This window comes from Engraulis encrasicolus, chromosome 20 (genome assembly GCF_034702125.1).
Source record: "Engraulis encrasicolus isolate BLACKSEA-1 chromosome 20, IST_EnEncr_1.0, whole genome shotgun sequence".
Lineage (NCBI taxonomy): Eukaryota > Metazoa > Chordata > Actinopteri > Clupeiformes > Engraulidae > Engraulis > Engraulis encrasicolus.
In genome coordinates this window covers 23,733,123-23,749,806 of record NC_085876.1, presented here as the reverse complement: position 1 = coordinate 23,749,806, position 16,684 = coordinate 23,733,123, and the positions used below count along the sequence as shown (strand labels likewise).

The 16,684-nt window shown below is 45.0% G+C and overlaps 1 protein-coding gene across 3 annotated transcripts in view; it reads right to left on the bottom strand.

Moving 5' to 3' along the window:
• The window catches only part of LOC134436426 (histone deacetylase 9-B), an 83,854-nt gene that overhangs the window by 24,990 nt on the left and 42,180 nt on the right, over positions 1 to 16,684 (bottom strand). For all 3 annotated transcript variants that reach the window (XM_063185637.1, XM_063185635.1, XM_063185636.1), the window contains one exon: positions 16,387 to 16,511. In XM_063185637.1, the coding sequence (XP_063041707.1) occupies positions 16,387 to 16,511 (125 nt within the window). The remainder of the gene's footprint in view (positions 1 to 16,386; positions 16,512 to 16,684) is intronic.

Here is a 16,684-nt window from a genome sequence, read left to right as displayed (position 1 = left end):
ACGGATAGGCAGCAAAAAACATTTTTTTCACAAAACATTGTTTATGAGGGGAAAAAGTATATGTCTACGTAGTGCAGCAATTAATCTTTCAAAAAATCCAAGTGGTCACAATGTTGGTCTATTCATTGATTATTTATTTACGTTGATAAAGCAATTTGCTGAAAATATGTCCTTTGGTGTGACGTTAAGAAATAAATATATTAAGTAATGTAGAAATGGCTTGATGGAGTTTTATGAACATTGTTACACTCCTCATATTTATTGCAATTTTTTAAAGTCTTAATTTAATGAGAAATTACCATTTAAGTATTTTTTTCCCATTAGATGTGAGATTATTAGAAACCTTCGAGGGAAAACAGGGATATCTTTCTTTTAAATGTTCAAAATTGTCAGAATTTATACTAACTTTTCAGGGACGATAATTTGTTCTTCCCTAATGCAATATTCAGTGTTTATCAAACATATTGTTTAGCTCAAACAAATATTTGAGCGTTTAAAACATGTCACACCGTAGGACATTCATGTCACGCTAAAGGACAGAAATGCAAAACTGAGCCAGAAACAAATATATCAACATGATTATTTTGTCTTTTGATCATAATATAATGTTGTAGTCAATATGGACCTACACTTTACACTTATAAGTCTTTGAATCGTCGATTATCAGCCTATCGTAACTCTTAATGACAGCCATGCGGTCATTGAATGTAACCTGCAGAGCTCATAAGACTCATACTGGAGTGTGACCTTGGCATGACCATCACACTTTTGTAGGTATGCTATGACTGTCACACCATTGAACCTGTAGTGCGTAGTGGCCAGTGCCTGTTTGGTATCTCAACCTGGACAGCACATTTATGCTGTATATTGAGCTCTCCAGAGCTTTATTCATCTATACTCCTCTATATACTCTCTCACTGATCTTTCCTTCACTGTTACCGTTATATTTTATGGTTTCAAAGCACCATTAATGACATTTTATATCATTTGACAGTATCTAAAATCAACAGCAAATATTCATCAACAATGCATCAAAGTATAAATTCCAAAGGCCAATAAAGGAATAAGTAATTTGAATACACAATATTTATCTAGTCAAACAACAAAACAAAAAAAATATGTACTACCAGTTGTTTTAAAAGCTATTTCTCAAATATCTAGTCCAGTGGTGTGACCTGTTTGTCCTTTGGTGTGATACTCCAAAGTGTCACACCATAGGACTTTTACCATCACACCATAGGACTTTTACCATCACACCATAGGACTTTTGAGCTTTTGAGTTAATTTAAAGCCATGTCGTTGCTAACTGAAATACAATTTCACCTTTAGTAAGATGCATTTTCATACATCTACATAAGAAAAAAATATGAAAAATATACACTATTGTCAAAATGTATTTTATGGCTGTCACACCAAAGGACTGCAAAACTAATACATCTTGTGGTAGCAAAACATAATTGATTGACTGAAGAACTCTGAGAGAAAAATCTAAAATCCACCCTTGCCATTGGCTTCTTAAGGGTCTAAAGTCACAATTTATGTACCGCTGGAGCTTCAACAATAGATAATTATCCACAGAATTAACCAAAAATATGATGTCACACCACAGGACATTGTTTTCTGCGACAAAGTTTCATAAGTCCATACGGTCTCAGGAAAACAGGAAAAAAATTAAGCATTGCCACTTGCTAAAATAGACACCTTGAAAAACATGCCAGGGTAGTTTAGACAAATGACTGAGCTTTGATTATTTATTTAAAAATGTTTTAATATGGAGAACCAGGCTTGCCTCAGTCACACCATAGGACAAATGTGACATTTGACTCAAAATTAAGTATACTTAGTTAAGCTCTGGATTTATTACACATTACTTTTTCACAACAACGACATTAGTTTAATCATTTAAAGAATAGACAATTTTGAAAGCATGAATTTACTTAATTTTAAGAGCCTGCGACAGCAAAATTTACATGTCACGTCATCTACCCAAATACATATGAAGTAAAAACTCATTTTCTTACATTCACTTGAATCTGATTTTATTGTTGCTGAGGTCCGAGGCCCTAAAATGTTTACATTTTTCATTTATGTAAAATGCATGTTAAAAACGAATTTCTTTACATTCATTTGAACTGGCTTCTGGGCATGTCCAGATTTCAGTCATTTTTGCATGGCTGTGTTCAGGTGAAGAATGTACAGATGTAACAAATTGCCCTAAAAAGGCCTTTCTTTCTTTGGCTTTGTGGTTAACAATCAAAAGATTCCCCTCAATCACATTCAAGCTACTCTCAGTCTCTGAGAAGAATCCACAAAGAAAACAGGGCAGAAAAAAAAGCCAAAATGATTGACAGTGATGCTCGCGATTCACTTCCCTGGCAAATATTGTCATTTGGGCAGCGCCGTGACACATGATGTATAACGGCTATTAGAAAAATACCACAAAAATATTTGCCTAACAATTACTGGGAAGGATTTACACACTTTTAATGCGGAGGGAAAATACGCCAGTCGGGACCCCGGAGTGTTTACCTGGAGCCGCGTCATTAGGGGGGCACACACGCACGCACATACATATACGCACACACACACACACACACACACACACACACACACACACACACACACACACAGACACACACACACACACACACACACACACACACACACACACACACACACACACACACACACACACACACACACACACACACACACACACACACACACACAGTGTCATTAGAGGGCAGACTGGACACTGCACGGCTCAGACTTCCTTACATAAACACACCACCACTCACCTACACACACACGCACACACACATTCACACACACACACACACACACACTGGCACACCGGGTCCGCCAGTATCCCATCAGCACCTGCAATGAAATGTCCCCTCCCCCATCTCTCTTTTCCCCTTAAAAAAAAAAAAAACCTGACTAATTCCATATGGCTTATTGCCTCAGGAAAAAAGTGTGTGTGTGTGTGTGTGTGTGTGTGTGTGTGTGTGTGTGTGTGTGTGTGTGTGTGTGTGTGTGTGTGTGTGTGTGTGTGTGTGTGTGTGTGTGTGTGTGTGTGTGTGTGTGAGAGTGTGTGTGTGTGAGTGTGTGTGTGTGTGTGTGTGTGTGTGTGTGTGTGTGTGTGTGTGTGCGTGTATGTGTGTGTGTGTATGTGTGTGTGTGTGTTGATAAAAAAGACTGCTGCAGTGTCGGGCCCCTTAGTGTAACCGCATGTTTCCCTGGCTACGATGGACTATGATGGTCTGATGACTGTCTGTGATGGCTCTTTGATGACTCCGACTGTGTGATTGATGCCCGTAGGCTCTCTGCTGTGTGCTGTGCTGTACTGTGCTGTGATGTGCTGTGCAGTGCCGTTTTGCATTCATGGCATCTGAAGGTGGCACCCAAAACAGGGTCGGCAGCATTGCGAAGTTCCGCCCACAAACATCACGAAAATAGCCAAATACTTCTATTGATGAGTTATTTCCACAACCGCAGTTTTTGCCGATTTTCTTTTTCAACGAAAAACGGGGGGTTCAACGGGGGTGGGGAGCCAGGGGGCCAGTCATTGTACGATCATCACTGTGGCCTCTGTTCACTTCTATCATGACTCGTGACATAAATACAGGAAGGAAAATGTGGTTGTGCTGCGAAGTGCCATGTGCATTCTCACAGTGACCAACAAGGGTGACTTTCCACTTTGAAAACAGTAGCCGATGATGGAGCAAAATGTCATCATGCATAGGCGTATCTATGACACGCTGATTTGAACCCACTTTCGCGTGTGTCCAATAGGCATTTCCAAGTTAAGGCGTGCTCCACAACGCCCTGTGACAGGTTAGGTTTAGGGATGGTCTTGATTTGGGCACAATTTAGGCAAAAATCCGCCTAATCTCGCTGTTCTTGGCAAAAGTAAAGCAGCAGAAACATTGCTTTACTGACAGGTTAGGTTTAGGGGTGGTTTTGGTTAGGGCACAGCAAAGTATTTGCGTTTAGTAACAGAAATGCACTGTGACAAAACGAAATCGCCGACACGGCGGGAAAACTGCGCAATCCTCGTCACATGTCAAAAGTGCATGAAAGCGCTTTACCGTTGCGTTGAGGAGCGCGCTTTCACTTCAAAATGCGTCGCACCAACAAGCTGAATGCACTAGCGTGCGATACATACGCTAAAGCATGATGACAGCCTGGATGGAGACATGGCACAGTGGGGCTAGGGTGCTGTACCATTACGTCGGGGGTCTGTGGTCAATTCTGGCCTGAAGACGTTTTCCAATCCTTCCCCATCTCTCTCTCCCTACTCATTTCCTGTCTCTCTCACTGTCCTATCTGGATAATGGCGGTGTAAAAGCCCGAAAAAAATAACATTTAAAAAAAGAAAACAACAGCGGTAAGAAACACAAAGGCCACACAAATTTACCCTGGCCTTGCCATACATCAGCTCACGTTCAAAACATGTGCCTTACACATTACGTCTGGCTTTATACCTCCGCCTGAGTTTGTGTTTGTTTGTTTGTTTAGTTGGTTGTTTGTTCGTTCCTTGCAGTGGCGAACTGAGGCCAGCGCACTAAAGCCAATAAGGTAAGCAAGGATGACATCAACCTCAACTAAAAAGGAGCCTGGGCCTTTTTCAGTCTTGTTACCAGACAAGCGAATGCGGGAGGCATGGGAGAGGGGGGCATATATTTCGAACTTTACCCCTCCAGTTCAAACCCCCCCCCCCCAATCATTTTTCAATGTTATCACCACATGTTAGCACCTTTCACATTCTTAAAATCTCTCTAGAGTAATTAAATCGATACAAGAATCTAGAATCAGTCGAAGTGAGAGGCAATGACTGTTATGTGTATTAACGGTGCATTTGTTTTAACAGCAGTATTACCTTTAGTGCAAAAGGTCAAACAAATTTCGCATACGCTCCTAAAGTAACACCACACACTGTTGTCTCTCCCTCTACCTTGCGATCACATAGGTCACTGAGTTAGACAGATACGATACAGTTTCATATGCTGTATGTTGTGTAACAAAAAAAAACAGCCAAAGACTAATGCAAACTTATATTTAAAGCCGACAGGGGTATAAAAACTCAACATATGTACGGAAAGAAATTCATATACTGTGCATGATAGAAATATATAATAAGGGACGTCATCTCGTGCGGCTCTCCCTCCGATTCTCATGTTCTTCTGTCTGTTATTACACCGCTGTGAATTACAGCCTGCTGCAGTGTTTCCCACAGAAATTTTGGAAAACTATGGGGGCAGCCGGGGTTTATTTTGTCCGGGTGGGGGGGGGGGGGGGGGGGGGGGGGGTTCTTCTCACACGGGCCTTTTTTTTTTGGGGGGGGGGGGGTGTATTCTTGCAGCGTAAATGCAAAACGGCAAAACAATGACTACAGTATGACATTGGCACATGGAGAAACTGTAGGCCTGGGCCTATATTTCAGCCATCCATTTATATTTTGAGAAATAAGGCTACATAAGATTTTACCCATGACTTGTATAATAGTAGTACATTGTCATTGTCAAAAAATGCAGTACAGTGAATAATTTCTGTTTACAACACAGTTTCATTCGTCCCTCATGCAGGGGTCTGGGAAACAATAATAAAACAAAATAGGAGCAGAGATAAGAATTTAAGAGCACTGTGAAATTGTTAACGCATAGACAAAAAGGGTCTTAGAGGGTAGGCTATGCCTTTTCCCCCACACATATCTGTAGGCGTACACATTCTACATGAAGGGTGCTGGTCACAGGGCCAGTTTTTTCCAAATTCCTCCCATTAAAAGGGCTGAACAACATATTACACATTTATGTCTATATTCACATTCATTACACATTAATTTCTCGCCCGATGTCTCCTCTGCTGTCAATGAAGGTCTGTCACCAAACTCATTACAACTGTAAAACAAAGCCTAGGGAGTGTTAGTAAACTCATCCCAACTGTCCCTTCTCTGAAGGTTTTTTATATTGCTCCCAAACCCAAGTAAACTACAACAACTTGACTAGGCTTTTGATCCCTGTCTTTCAAGCACTTGTGGTTCTCTCTATAGCAGGGGTGCCCAACCTTTTTTTAACCAAGATCTACTTTTGAAGTTGATGGTCTGCCGTGATCTACCAAGTCAAATTCAAGGATGTCAGTATGAAAATTTAAGACCACCATTTATTAATCACCATTATTATGAACAAAATGTTTTCAGTAGGCTACTATGGCTGTATCTTTTCAGTGTGTTTTTAAAGTGTGTTGAATAGCCTATCTTTACAAAGCAATGCAGCACTGATAGTATGCAGAGATAATTTCAGTCATACACAAGTCATAAACAACCGAAACAATTTCAAAATGATAAACATTTGGTATATAAAAGGCACATAGGCCCTATTTCTAAAATATGATGAAGCATTATCATGCCTTCAGTGGTAGGCTACAAATTAAAAAGGGCTCAGAAATTCACCATTTGTTATGGGTAAACAGTAGGCTACTATGAGAGAGAGAGAGAGAGCGAGAGAGAGAGAGCGAGAGAGAGAGAGAGCGAGAGAGAGAGAGAGAGCGAGAGAGAGAGAGAGAGAGAGAGAGAGAGAGAAATGAGAGAACTCATTGGATTGGTTAACACCCCTGTTAAGTGTGACTTCTTCTATGAAGGTTTTTTTTTTCAGCTCTCTGGGACAGTAGCACAGCAAAGGCTTTCTATTGTGAGTTTGGCCAATCTTTTTGTCCACAACTGAAGCAAGAAACAGCACAAATTGAAGTGAATTCCATACATGTCAACAACTAACATTTCCCTTACACGCGGCACGCGATGTAAACGCAGTTAGCGATGATGCATGCGACTAGCGATTTGGACGAAGATCCTCGCATATCGGCGTGTCATAACGCATCGTTGCGCACATGTTCTGTTACTCACCCGATGTTACACGTGTGCAAACATGAATCAACTGTAATACCCTTACGGTCACTTCCTAATGCTTTCCCCTCATTCTGTGTTACCGTGGGACTACTTAGGCCTATCTAACCAATACAGAGTCTATAGGATTTACTCCAGGAGGAAAATGCGAAGGAAATTCAAAATCGTAATTCAAATCGTTTTTAACAAAAACGGATATCGTTAAAAAAAAAAAAAAAAAAAAAAAAGTTAAAATTTTTTTTTTTTTTTTTTTTTTTACATTTTCGTAAACTATGGCGGCCGAATTTAAACTATGGCGGGCCGCCATAGTTTCCTCAATGTATGGGAAACACTGCTGCTGTTTTTCTCTCAGACACACACATACACAACAAATGCATATGCACACACGCACACAGAGACATACACACACACACAGACACACACACACACAGACACACACACACAGACTGAAAAAAATAATATGAAATGAAAGAGCCAGACAGCCGACCGACAGCCTCAAGCTGCATCCAAACCAAACATTTCCCGAGCCACATCACATCGTGTGTGTGTACATGTGTGTGTCTGTGTCTGTGTGTGTGTGTGTGTGCTTGTGTGTGTGTGTGTGTTAGCCACAGCCATCAGCTGGTTATTCCCTTCGGCACGCAACTCCCTTTTCCTGGGATCGGCTTCGAGGGGCCATGGAGTGTGTGTGTGTGTGTGTGTGTGTGTGTGTGTGTGTGTGTGTGTGTGTGTGTGTGTGTGTGTGTGTGTGTGTGTGTGTGTGTGTGTGTGTGTGTGTGTGTGTGTGTGCGCGCGTGCGCGTGTGTGTGTACGTGCGTGCGCGTGTGTGTGCGTGAGTGTGTGTGTATGTGTGTGGATGTGTGTGCGTGTGAGTATGGGATCAGCATCAAGGAGAATGGAGTGCACCCCCAACCCCCCCACCCCCTCTTCTTCCTCCTCCACCACCCCCTCCTGCTCCCCACTGCATGCGAGCGTGCGAGCGTGCTGCGTGGGCTTACATAAACACACCCACCATCTCCATTCCTGACACTCAGCATCCTGCAGCCTGCTGAGAGCTGTCAGTCACACACACACACACACACACACACACACACACACACACACACACACACACACACACACACACACACACACACACACACACACACACACACACACAGAGACACACACACAGAGACACACACACACACACACACACACACACACACACACACACACACACACACACACACACACACACACACACACACACACACACACACACACACACACACACACACACACAGGGTTTCAGACAGGTCAAAGTACAAGCACAACCTTTATCATGACACTACTGTAGGCCCCCGCAACCACATACCCCACAACCAACATCCAGACACACACACACACACACACACACACACACACACACACACACACACACACACACACACAACCTCAACCCATGGCGTTAACCTCTCCCTACACACACATACGCATACACACACACACACACACACACACACACACACACACACACACACACACACACACACACACACACACACACACACACACACACACACACACACACACACACACACACCACCTCCTCCACCTCCCACTCTTTCCCCCTTCCTCCTTCTCTCCTCCTCCTACTTTTCCTCCTCCTCTACCTGCTCCTCCACCTCCACCTCTTCCTCCCCTCCCCCCTCCTCCTCCTTCACCTCCTCCCTCCACCTTCATCTTCCTCTCAGAATCTGAGGAAGGGCAGACAGGAAGAGGGGCAGGGGGGCAAGGGGGAGGAGGGAGGGTGGAGGTGGGGGTGGTGCTCCCCATGGAGAGCCTAAACTATGACCTCCTCCATCACTTGCTGTACAGAGGGAAGGTGCAGAATGCGCGTGTGTGTGTGTGTGTGTGTGTGTGTGTGTGTGTGTGTGTGTGTGTGTGTGTGTGTGTGTGTGTGTGTGTGTGTGTGTGTGTGTGTGTGTGTGTGTGTGCGTGCGCGTGCGTGCGTGCGCGTGCGTGCGTGTGTGTACATGTGCGCGTGTGTGTGAGGTGCAGAGTGAATGTGATACGATGTGATGTGGAGAGTTGCGTTGGGACTCGACCGCATCACAAACGCCTCATTGGAACATATTAGGTGGTCGCCTATCACCAGGAGAGCCATTTCATATACTGCATGCAGTATCAACACACACACACACGCACGCACGCACGCACGCACGCACGCACGCACGCACGCACGCACGCACGCACGCACGCACGCACGCACACACACACACACACACACACACACACACACACAGGGCCGCTGACAGCTTTGGCTGGGCCCAGGACAAAATCATCTGAAAGGGCCCCCACCCAATATATTAAATGTAATGAGGACCCAATTATTGCCCCCCCATCTCCCTGGGCCCGGGGCAGCTGACCCCTTTGTCCCCCCTTGTCAGCTTCCCTGTACACACACACACACACACACACACACACACACACACACACACACACACACACACACACACACACACACACACACACACACACAGAAACCCACACACACACAGACACACGCGCGCACACACACACGCACTTTCAGCACTTCAAGGATATATTGCAACTGATGTGTGCAGAAATATGACTATGCATGTCCGCGCCGGCTGTCTACGTCCATGGCCAAGAATTGTTTGGTTTGGCCAGCTTCGATGTACTATCTGTGTTGGAGTGTCTAATGTGTGGCTGTGTGTGTGTGTGTGTGTGTGTGTGTGTGTGTGTGTGTGTGTGTGTGTGTGTGTGTGTGTGTGTGTGTGTGTGTGTGTGTGTGTGTGTGTGTGTGTGTGCGTGCGTGCGTGTACGTGCGCATGCGTGCGTGCGTGTGCGCAATCGCGCGCGGGGGCACATGTGCATGCATTTGTGTATGTGTCCAATACATGCCTGTGTGTGTATGTGTCTGTGAATGTGAATGCGTGTGTGCGTATGCGCGTGTGTACATGTGTGTGTGTGTGTGTGTGTGTGTGTGTGTGTGTGTGTGTGTGTGTGTGCGCGTGCGCGTGTGTACATGTGTGTGTGCGTGTGTGTGTGTACATGTGCGTGTGTGCGTGCGCGTGTGTACATGTGTGTGTGTGTGTGTGTGTGTGTGTGTGTGTGTGTGTGTGTGTGTGTGTGTGTGTGTGTACATGTGCGTGTGTACATGTGCGTGTGTGTCCCATGTACGTATCTGTTCTGATCCAGAGATGCACAGCCTGTAACTGGAGAGCACAGGAAGTGGGGCCTGTGGGCCTTCATGTCAACGCAGACAAATTATTCCTCAAAGGGAAGCAGAAAAAAAACTATAAAGACTGTTTTTCTTTTTCTTTTTCATCGCTCCTTTTTTTTTAGAACGGAGCTGGTGGTTAAAGCCGCCTGCATGCACGTCAGAGTGCAACGGCACTCTACCCTTTTTTTGTTGGTATAAAGAAAGAGTTGTGCTGTGTTACTGTTTGAATATTATCTCAAAAAGTATCTGCCAGAAAGTGTGTTGCAAACACTGAGCAAAACAGGATGTTTTGAGTTATTGAGTCGTTTACTTTATGACCGTTAGTTCTATACATTTTGAAAATCGTCTCAAAATCTGTCAAAATGTCTGTACTTTAGGCTGTAGACTCAGAAACCACATCCTTTCAGTGTGGCCACAAAACAACCTTCATCTGACATCCTGAAATTAACTGTTTGGAAATTTACAGGGAAAGACATTTAGAAAAAAAAGCACACAGTGCCGAAACCCCAGCTGTATTAAAAAAGGCTATGTATCAAAAAAAGGTCCAGTTCCTCAAATGGCTACTGGAATTGAACAGTCATTGTTGTTACTAATGCTTTCTAAGGGAAACTCTGACAGCATAGTAGATACCAAGACCTTAAGGTGGGACGTCACACAATAAACACATTTCATCATCGTTTCCTCAATTTTTCTGGCATGTCTGGAAAAATCAGCAGTTCTGTAAAACCATTAATAAATGAAAGAGGGTGAGCTTATTCCATTTCTGCTTGTGTGTGAAATTTCTCACTCATTCATACAGAATGTCTTAAAGGAGAATTCCGACGCCAATACAATAGTATTTGTCACAATACTTCACTTGTCAGTACCCGAGGATACAACATTTCCTTGTCCAAACAGCAGTTCAGTTGCTTACAAAAGAAATCCTTCAACTTCCATTTTTACTTCTTCCCTATTCACCTTTAACTAGGCTTTTAATTCTCTCTCTCTCTCTCTCTCTCTCTCTCTCTCTCTCTCTCTCTCTCTCTCTCTCTCTCTCTCTCTCTCTCTATCTCTCTCTCTCTATCTCTCTCCTCTCTTTGCACTTCCTGTTGGTGTTGTGTGTCTCCTCATGTGCCCACTCTGGCCTCCTCTTTAAGAAGCTGTTGGCTGACTTATGGAGGGAGGGAGGGAGGGCGGCTCATGAAAAGCCTGTGTGGCTGATACAGGTCTGGGCTGGGGGCCTTGAGGCCTGAGGCCCTGGATCTATCCTTGTGGGCCTTGTGTCTATGAGGCAGTGCAGGCCCCATGGAACTCCATATCAGAGCCGCTGGCAGCTTTGGGCCGTGCCCGGGACAAAGCCATCTAAAACGCCCCTCCACTCAATAGATAGAATATATTGGGGACCCAATCCTGGGCCCCCCTACTTCCTGGGCCCGGGACAACAACAGACCCCTTTGTCCACCCTTGTCGGCTTCCCTGCACCATATCGTTGCCTCAAGGGAGTTCTGGTATTCCTGCCTTCCTTCCCCAGGACCCAAGGCCCCCTTTGCTACTCTACCCCACTCACTCACTTGCTGCCCCACTCTGCTTCCTTACCACCACTCTGATATTTCTCTTTTTTCTCTCTCTCTCTCTCGCTCTCCCTTTCTTCACTCTTTTTTTTCCATTTCTTTTTTTTCGTTACCACACTAGAGATTCCAGAAAAACAGTATGCAGATGAAAACCAGGCTCCTATTTTTAAACCCTCGCCATTGAAAACGATCCAGATTGTGTGTGTGTGTGTGTGTGTGTGTGTGTGTGTGTGTGTGTGTGTGTGTGTGTGTGTGTGTGTGTGTGTGTGTGTGTGTGTGTGTGTGTGTGTGTGTGTGTGTGTGTGTGTGTGTTTGTGCGCACTTCTGCACATTTGTGTATGTGACTGTGCGTGTGATGCATGCCAACATATATTTTCTATAATGTATCTTTGATCCTTGATTAAGGCGGGCCACATTCCACTGTAAAGTCCTCTTTAAGTACATCAGGCAGAGCAGAGCACATTCTTTGACTCGTGAGAATAAACACTGACAGGCTCAGTATAGCATCCAGAGTCTGTTAGCCTACTTTTTTGATCTGCCGAGATTCACAAATAGAAAGAAGACGGAATTATCGTCTTCATTACAGCTACAGGTACCGTGTTACAGGTTATCTCTGAATAGAAATGCAAATACTGTACAGAGATGTAGTTTATATATTGTAGTTTTTTAAATTGAAACTTTTCATGTCGGATATTCTGTAATTCCCGATGCCTGCAAAACCACATGTAGCTTTTTCTTTTCCAGAGCATTATATATCAAACAATATTTTTTTTTAAATGATAGCCTATGTTTTATTCTGGTTCTCAGTTAATATCAGTTTGATACATTGATTGGTATTTTTTACTGAGAAATAAGATACGATTCCAATCGTCCAGATACTACCATAAAAATGTAAAAATTTAAAAGAATATTCGGAAACACTTTATTTTAGGGTTACATCTATTAGCACTAATACATACATTGTTAATGCATGTATAAGTAACTTGTATGCTTGCATGCACTAAGGAAAATCTAATATTTGTTAGGTCCTTACTAAGGTTATATTGGTAATAAATACCTAATTGTGCATGAGCAAGACAATTGCGAATAGATGCCTAACAAATGTTTGACTTTGCTTAGCATATGCCCTACAAGTTACTTATACAGTATACATGCATTAACATTGTATGTATTAGTGCTAATAGACGTAAACCTAAAATAAAGTGTTACTGAATATTCTATGGAAAGGAAATTGGACTTAAATGCCTTTTCATTCATTTGTGCCCAAACCAACCCCAAGCCCAGCATGAGTCTGTGCAGGGTCAGAGGAACAGGGGAGAATTTGGCTGATTGGTTGGTTTGGTCTGGCCCAGGGGTCAGAGGTCAAACTAGGTAATTAAGCTGACCTGTCCTAAACACAGAGGAGACGCGCTGCCTGTATAAGCCAATCCTCAGGCCCCCAAGGCCGCTGACAGCTTTGGTCGAGCCTGGGACAAAGTGATCTGAAAAAGCCCCCTACTGAATACACAACACAATATATCGAGAACCCAATTCTGGGCCCCGTCTCTCCTTGGGCCCAAGACAGCTGACCCATTTGACACCCCCTCCCATTGGCTTCCCTGTTCAGGCTAATACTCCGTATCTCCACTATGCTGCACCCTCGTCACCTTCTCTGCTACATCCAATTACCTCGGGACTGAGTGGTCCCTTTATCTGAGCAACCCCAATATCCCCATCTATTTCCACCACTTGCTACATCCAATTACCATGGACAGAGTAGAGCCTCTGTCTGACTAACGCCCACGTCCCCTACCCAGCTACACCCTCATCCCCCTCTAGACCCCAATCACCCTCCATTTTCAACCTACACTAAGCCTTACCTCTACCACACCCTCTACCCAGGGCCACTGACAGCTTTGGATGGGCCCAGGACAAGTCATCTGAAATGACCACCCACCCAATATATACAATGTAATGAGAACCCATTTTTGGGCCCCCTCTGTCCCTGGGTCCGGGACAATTGTCCCATTTGTCCCCCCTGTCGGCTTCCCTGCCTCTACCCTGCATCCTCCTCTGCTCACCTCCTGTCCCTTCCAGCCCTTATCCACCCCAACCCCCGCCCCCACCATCCTGCTCTGTTTAGGGGGCAGTGTTCGTATAGCTCCTCTGCCCCTTCTGCCCCCTGGGTCCCATCTGCCACCTCTGCCACCCCAGCACGTTAACCTCTCCTCTGGGTAATTGTTTGCAAAAGCTGAGCCCTCAGTGCCCCCCCCCCCCCCCCCTCTAGTGCCTGATGGCACGCAGCACATTCGGGTTCTTTCACTCCTCTCTCTGTTCCCCTCTTTCTTTTGCACTCACCTACTCACTCAGTCACTATCTATCTATCTAAAAGTGTCTGGAGACAGCATATAACAACTGAAACGCTCTCTCTCTCTCTCTCTCTCTCTCTCTCTCTCTCTCCCTCTCTCTCTCTCTCTCTCTCTCTCTCTCTATCTATCTATCTATCTATCTATCTATCTATCTATCTATCTATCTATCTATGGATGACCCTGAAGGTAAACAGGCCCTCATTAGGCCAGAGCTTAAGGGCCAGCGTGGCTCTGGCTATATAAAAGTCCTATATATATAATATATATATATGTCTATGGCCTCTGCCCTGAGGCTGCCCCAGGCTACTGCTGCCATTGCAGTGTTGCTGCTGTGACACAAACAGACAGCCACAAACCCCTGACCCCGCGAAAACTCCCCTATACCACCACCACCTTCACCCCCCCCGCGGCCTGTGTATGTGCCCCTATGTGCCCCTATGTGCCCCTGACCCCCGCCCGCCGTAATTAAATATCGCTCGGCCTCATCTGCAAACATTTAGGCAACAGCAGCACCAGCACCCTGGGCTTCTCTCTGACCTGACACCACCCAGACTCACCCCAGACCAAGATCTCTCCACGCCGTAACGCCAGGGTCACATTAAGATGGCTTGGGGGCCCTAGGCTACAGGTCGCTGTGGGGCCCCCGGAGGGTAAATTTTGTGACTAATTTACATACACAGTGTCATAATTATGAGCTAGAAATTAGGGATAACATGTCTAACTGTAAACACGACACATTTTTTTCAATATTGCATCTTGTCACAATTTTTCACTTTTGGCAAATCAGGGGGCCCCTGGCAGGTGGGGGCCCCTAGGCTGCAGCCATATCTAGCCTGTGTGTTAATCCGGCCCTGCATAACGCCATACAGCCTCCCCATCGCTCCTGCAAGCCCCCCAGCCTTCAGCCCCCAGCCCAGACCCCTCCATGTCATAACGCTAAACAACCTCCACCACCTCTTCTGCCCCCACCCCAGTCCCCCAGCTAGACAAGCCCAGATAAGACCTCATCACCGGCTATGCCCTTCCTATTCTGGGGGTGTCAAGAGCCATCAGACCCCCAGGAGGGAAGGGGAAATGTGGATAGAATTGCTATAATTACTATGTCTAAATAAAGAAAGAAATAAGGTAACTTGCCATCAATTCTTTTCTCATTTTTCACATTTCCCACCTGCATGCTTTATCAGACATCTGGTCATGTCAACGCAATAGTGAGTCATTGTGTCAACGTTATTTCTCTTTTAAAAAGGAAGGAAGAAATTGATGGGAGTGGGACCCATGGTGTTGGTGACTAGAGTTCCAACTTTATTCCATTTCAAGTTTTAGTCCAGCACCCACACTGGTTCAAGAGGATGTGAGTGTTTTTCATTTGTTCTTGAGATAGCATACCAAACCATTCCCAGTTGTGTTTAATGACCCATTGAAGCTTAAAGGTTTCCCCTTTTTAAGTGCAGTAACAGTATTTTTTTAAAGTGTACTGTAAGTAAGTGTACTGTATTTTCATCGTAAATAAAGTTCAACCTGTGTGTGCATGTGTGTGTGTGTGTGTGTGTGTGTGTGTGTGTGTGTGTGTGTGTGTGTGTGTGTGTGTGTGTGTGTGTGTGTGTGTGTGTGTGTGTGTGTGTGTGTGTGTGTGTGTGTGTGTGCATATGTGCATGCGTGCGTGTGTGCATGCGTGCGTGTGTGCATGCGTCTGTGCCTGCGTGCATGCGTCTGTGCCTGCGTGCGTGCTTGCGTGCTTGCAAGTGCATTTGCAGTCATAAAGAAAGCATGTAGCCAGAAGAACATTCAACAGGTCGAGAACTTTGGGATTGTTTGCTCTGGGCTTACCCCATCTGACTCCAGCTTATTTTTAAAATATTTCCATAATATACACTCTTTTCCTCTTTGCCATAAAACACAAAACCGCTCGTTCTTGTTCACTTTTAAATACCACAATTCCCCACAGGACCAAAGCCATAAAGCCCACTCACTCATCTCCCCGAAACCCCAACGAGCCGAGCCCTGACATCCTCAAACAAAAGGAACTGCAGCTGAAACACCATTTCGTTTGTCACACACCTCTGATGAAGTGCTTCTCCACCGGGGTTATCAAAGTGCTCTCTGTTCTCCTGCCTGCATGCATGAACCAGAACCACACATACAAAAAAAGCAATTTCTTTCCCTCCCTCCCTCCTTCCATCTCTCTCTGTCTCTCTCTCTCTGTCTCTCTCTCTGTCTCTCTCTCTCTCTCTCTCTCTCTCTCTCTCTCTCTCTCTCTCTCTCTCTCTCTCTCTCTCTCTCTCTCTCTCTCTCTCACACACACACACACACACACACTCCCTCTCTACCTTTACCCTTTGCCCTCCGACCTCTTACCGGTTTTCCTGAGGGGGAAGTCCTCGGTCCTGCCGTCCAGGCCGCTAGGTAGGGGGGATTTGAAGGTGGGGGGCGTCTCTCCCAGCGGAGGGGAGCTCTGCTCCGCGGACATGTGCTGGGTAGCCCTGGAGGGGAAACAAGGGCAGCATTCACACACACATCAGTCAGCTAGATTCTCTCTTTCTCTACTACATCATCCACTCCTCCTCTCCTCTCCTATTTATCCTCTATTCATCTCTATTTTGCATTTCAATCATAACACAAACAAACACATATACACACACAACCCACAGCAACG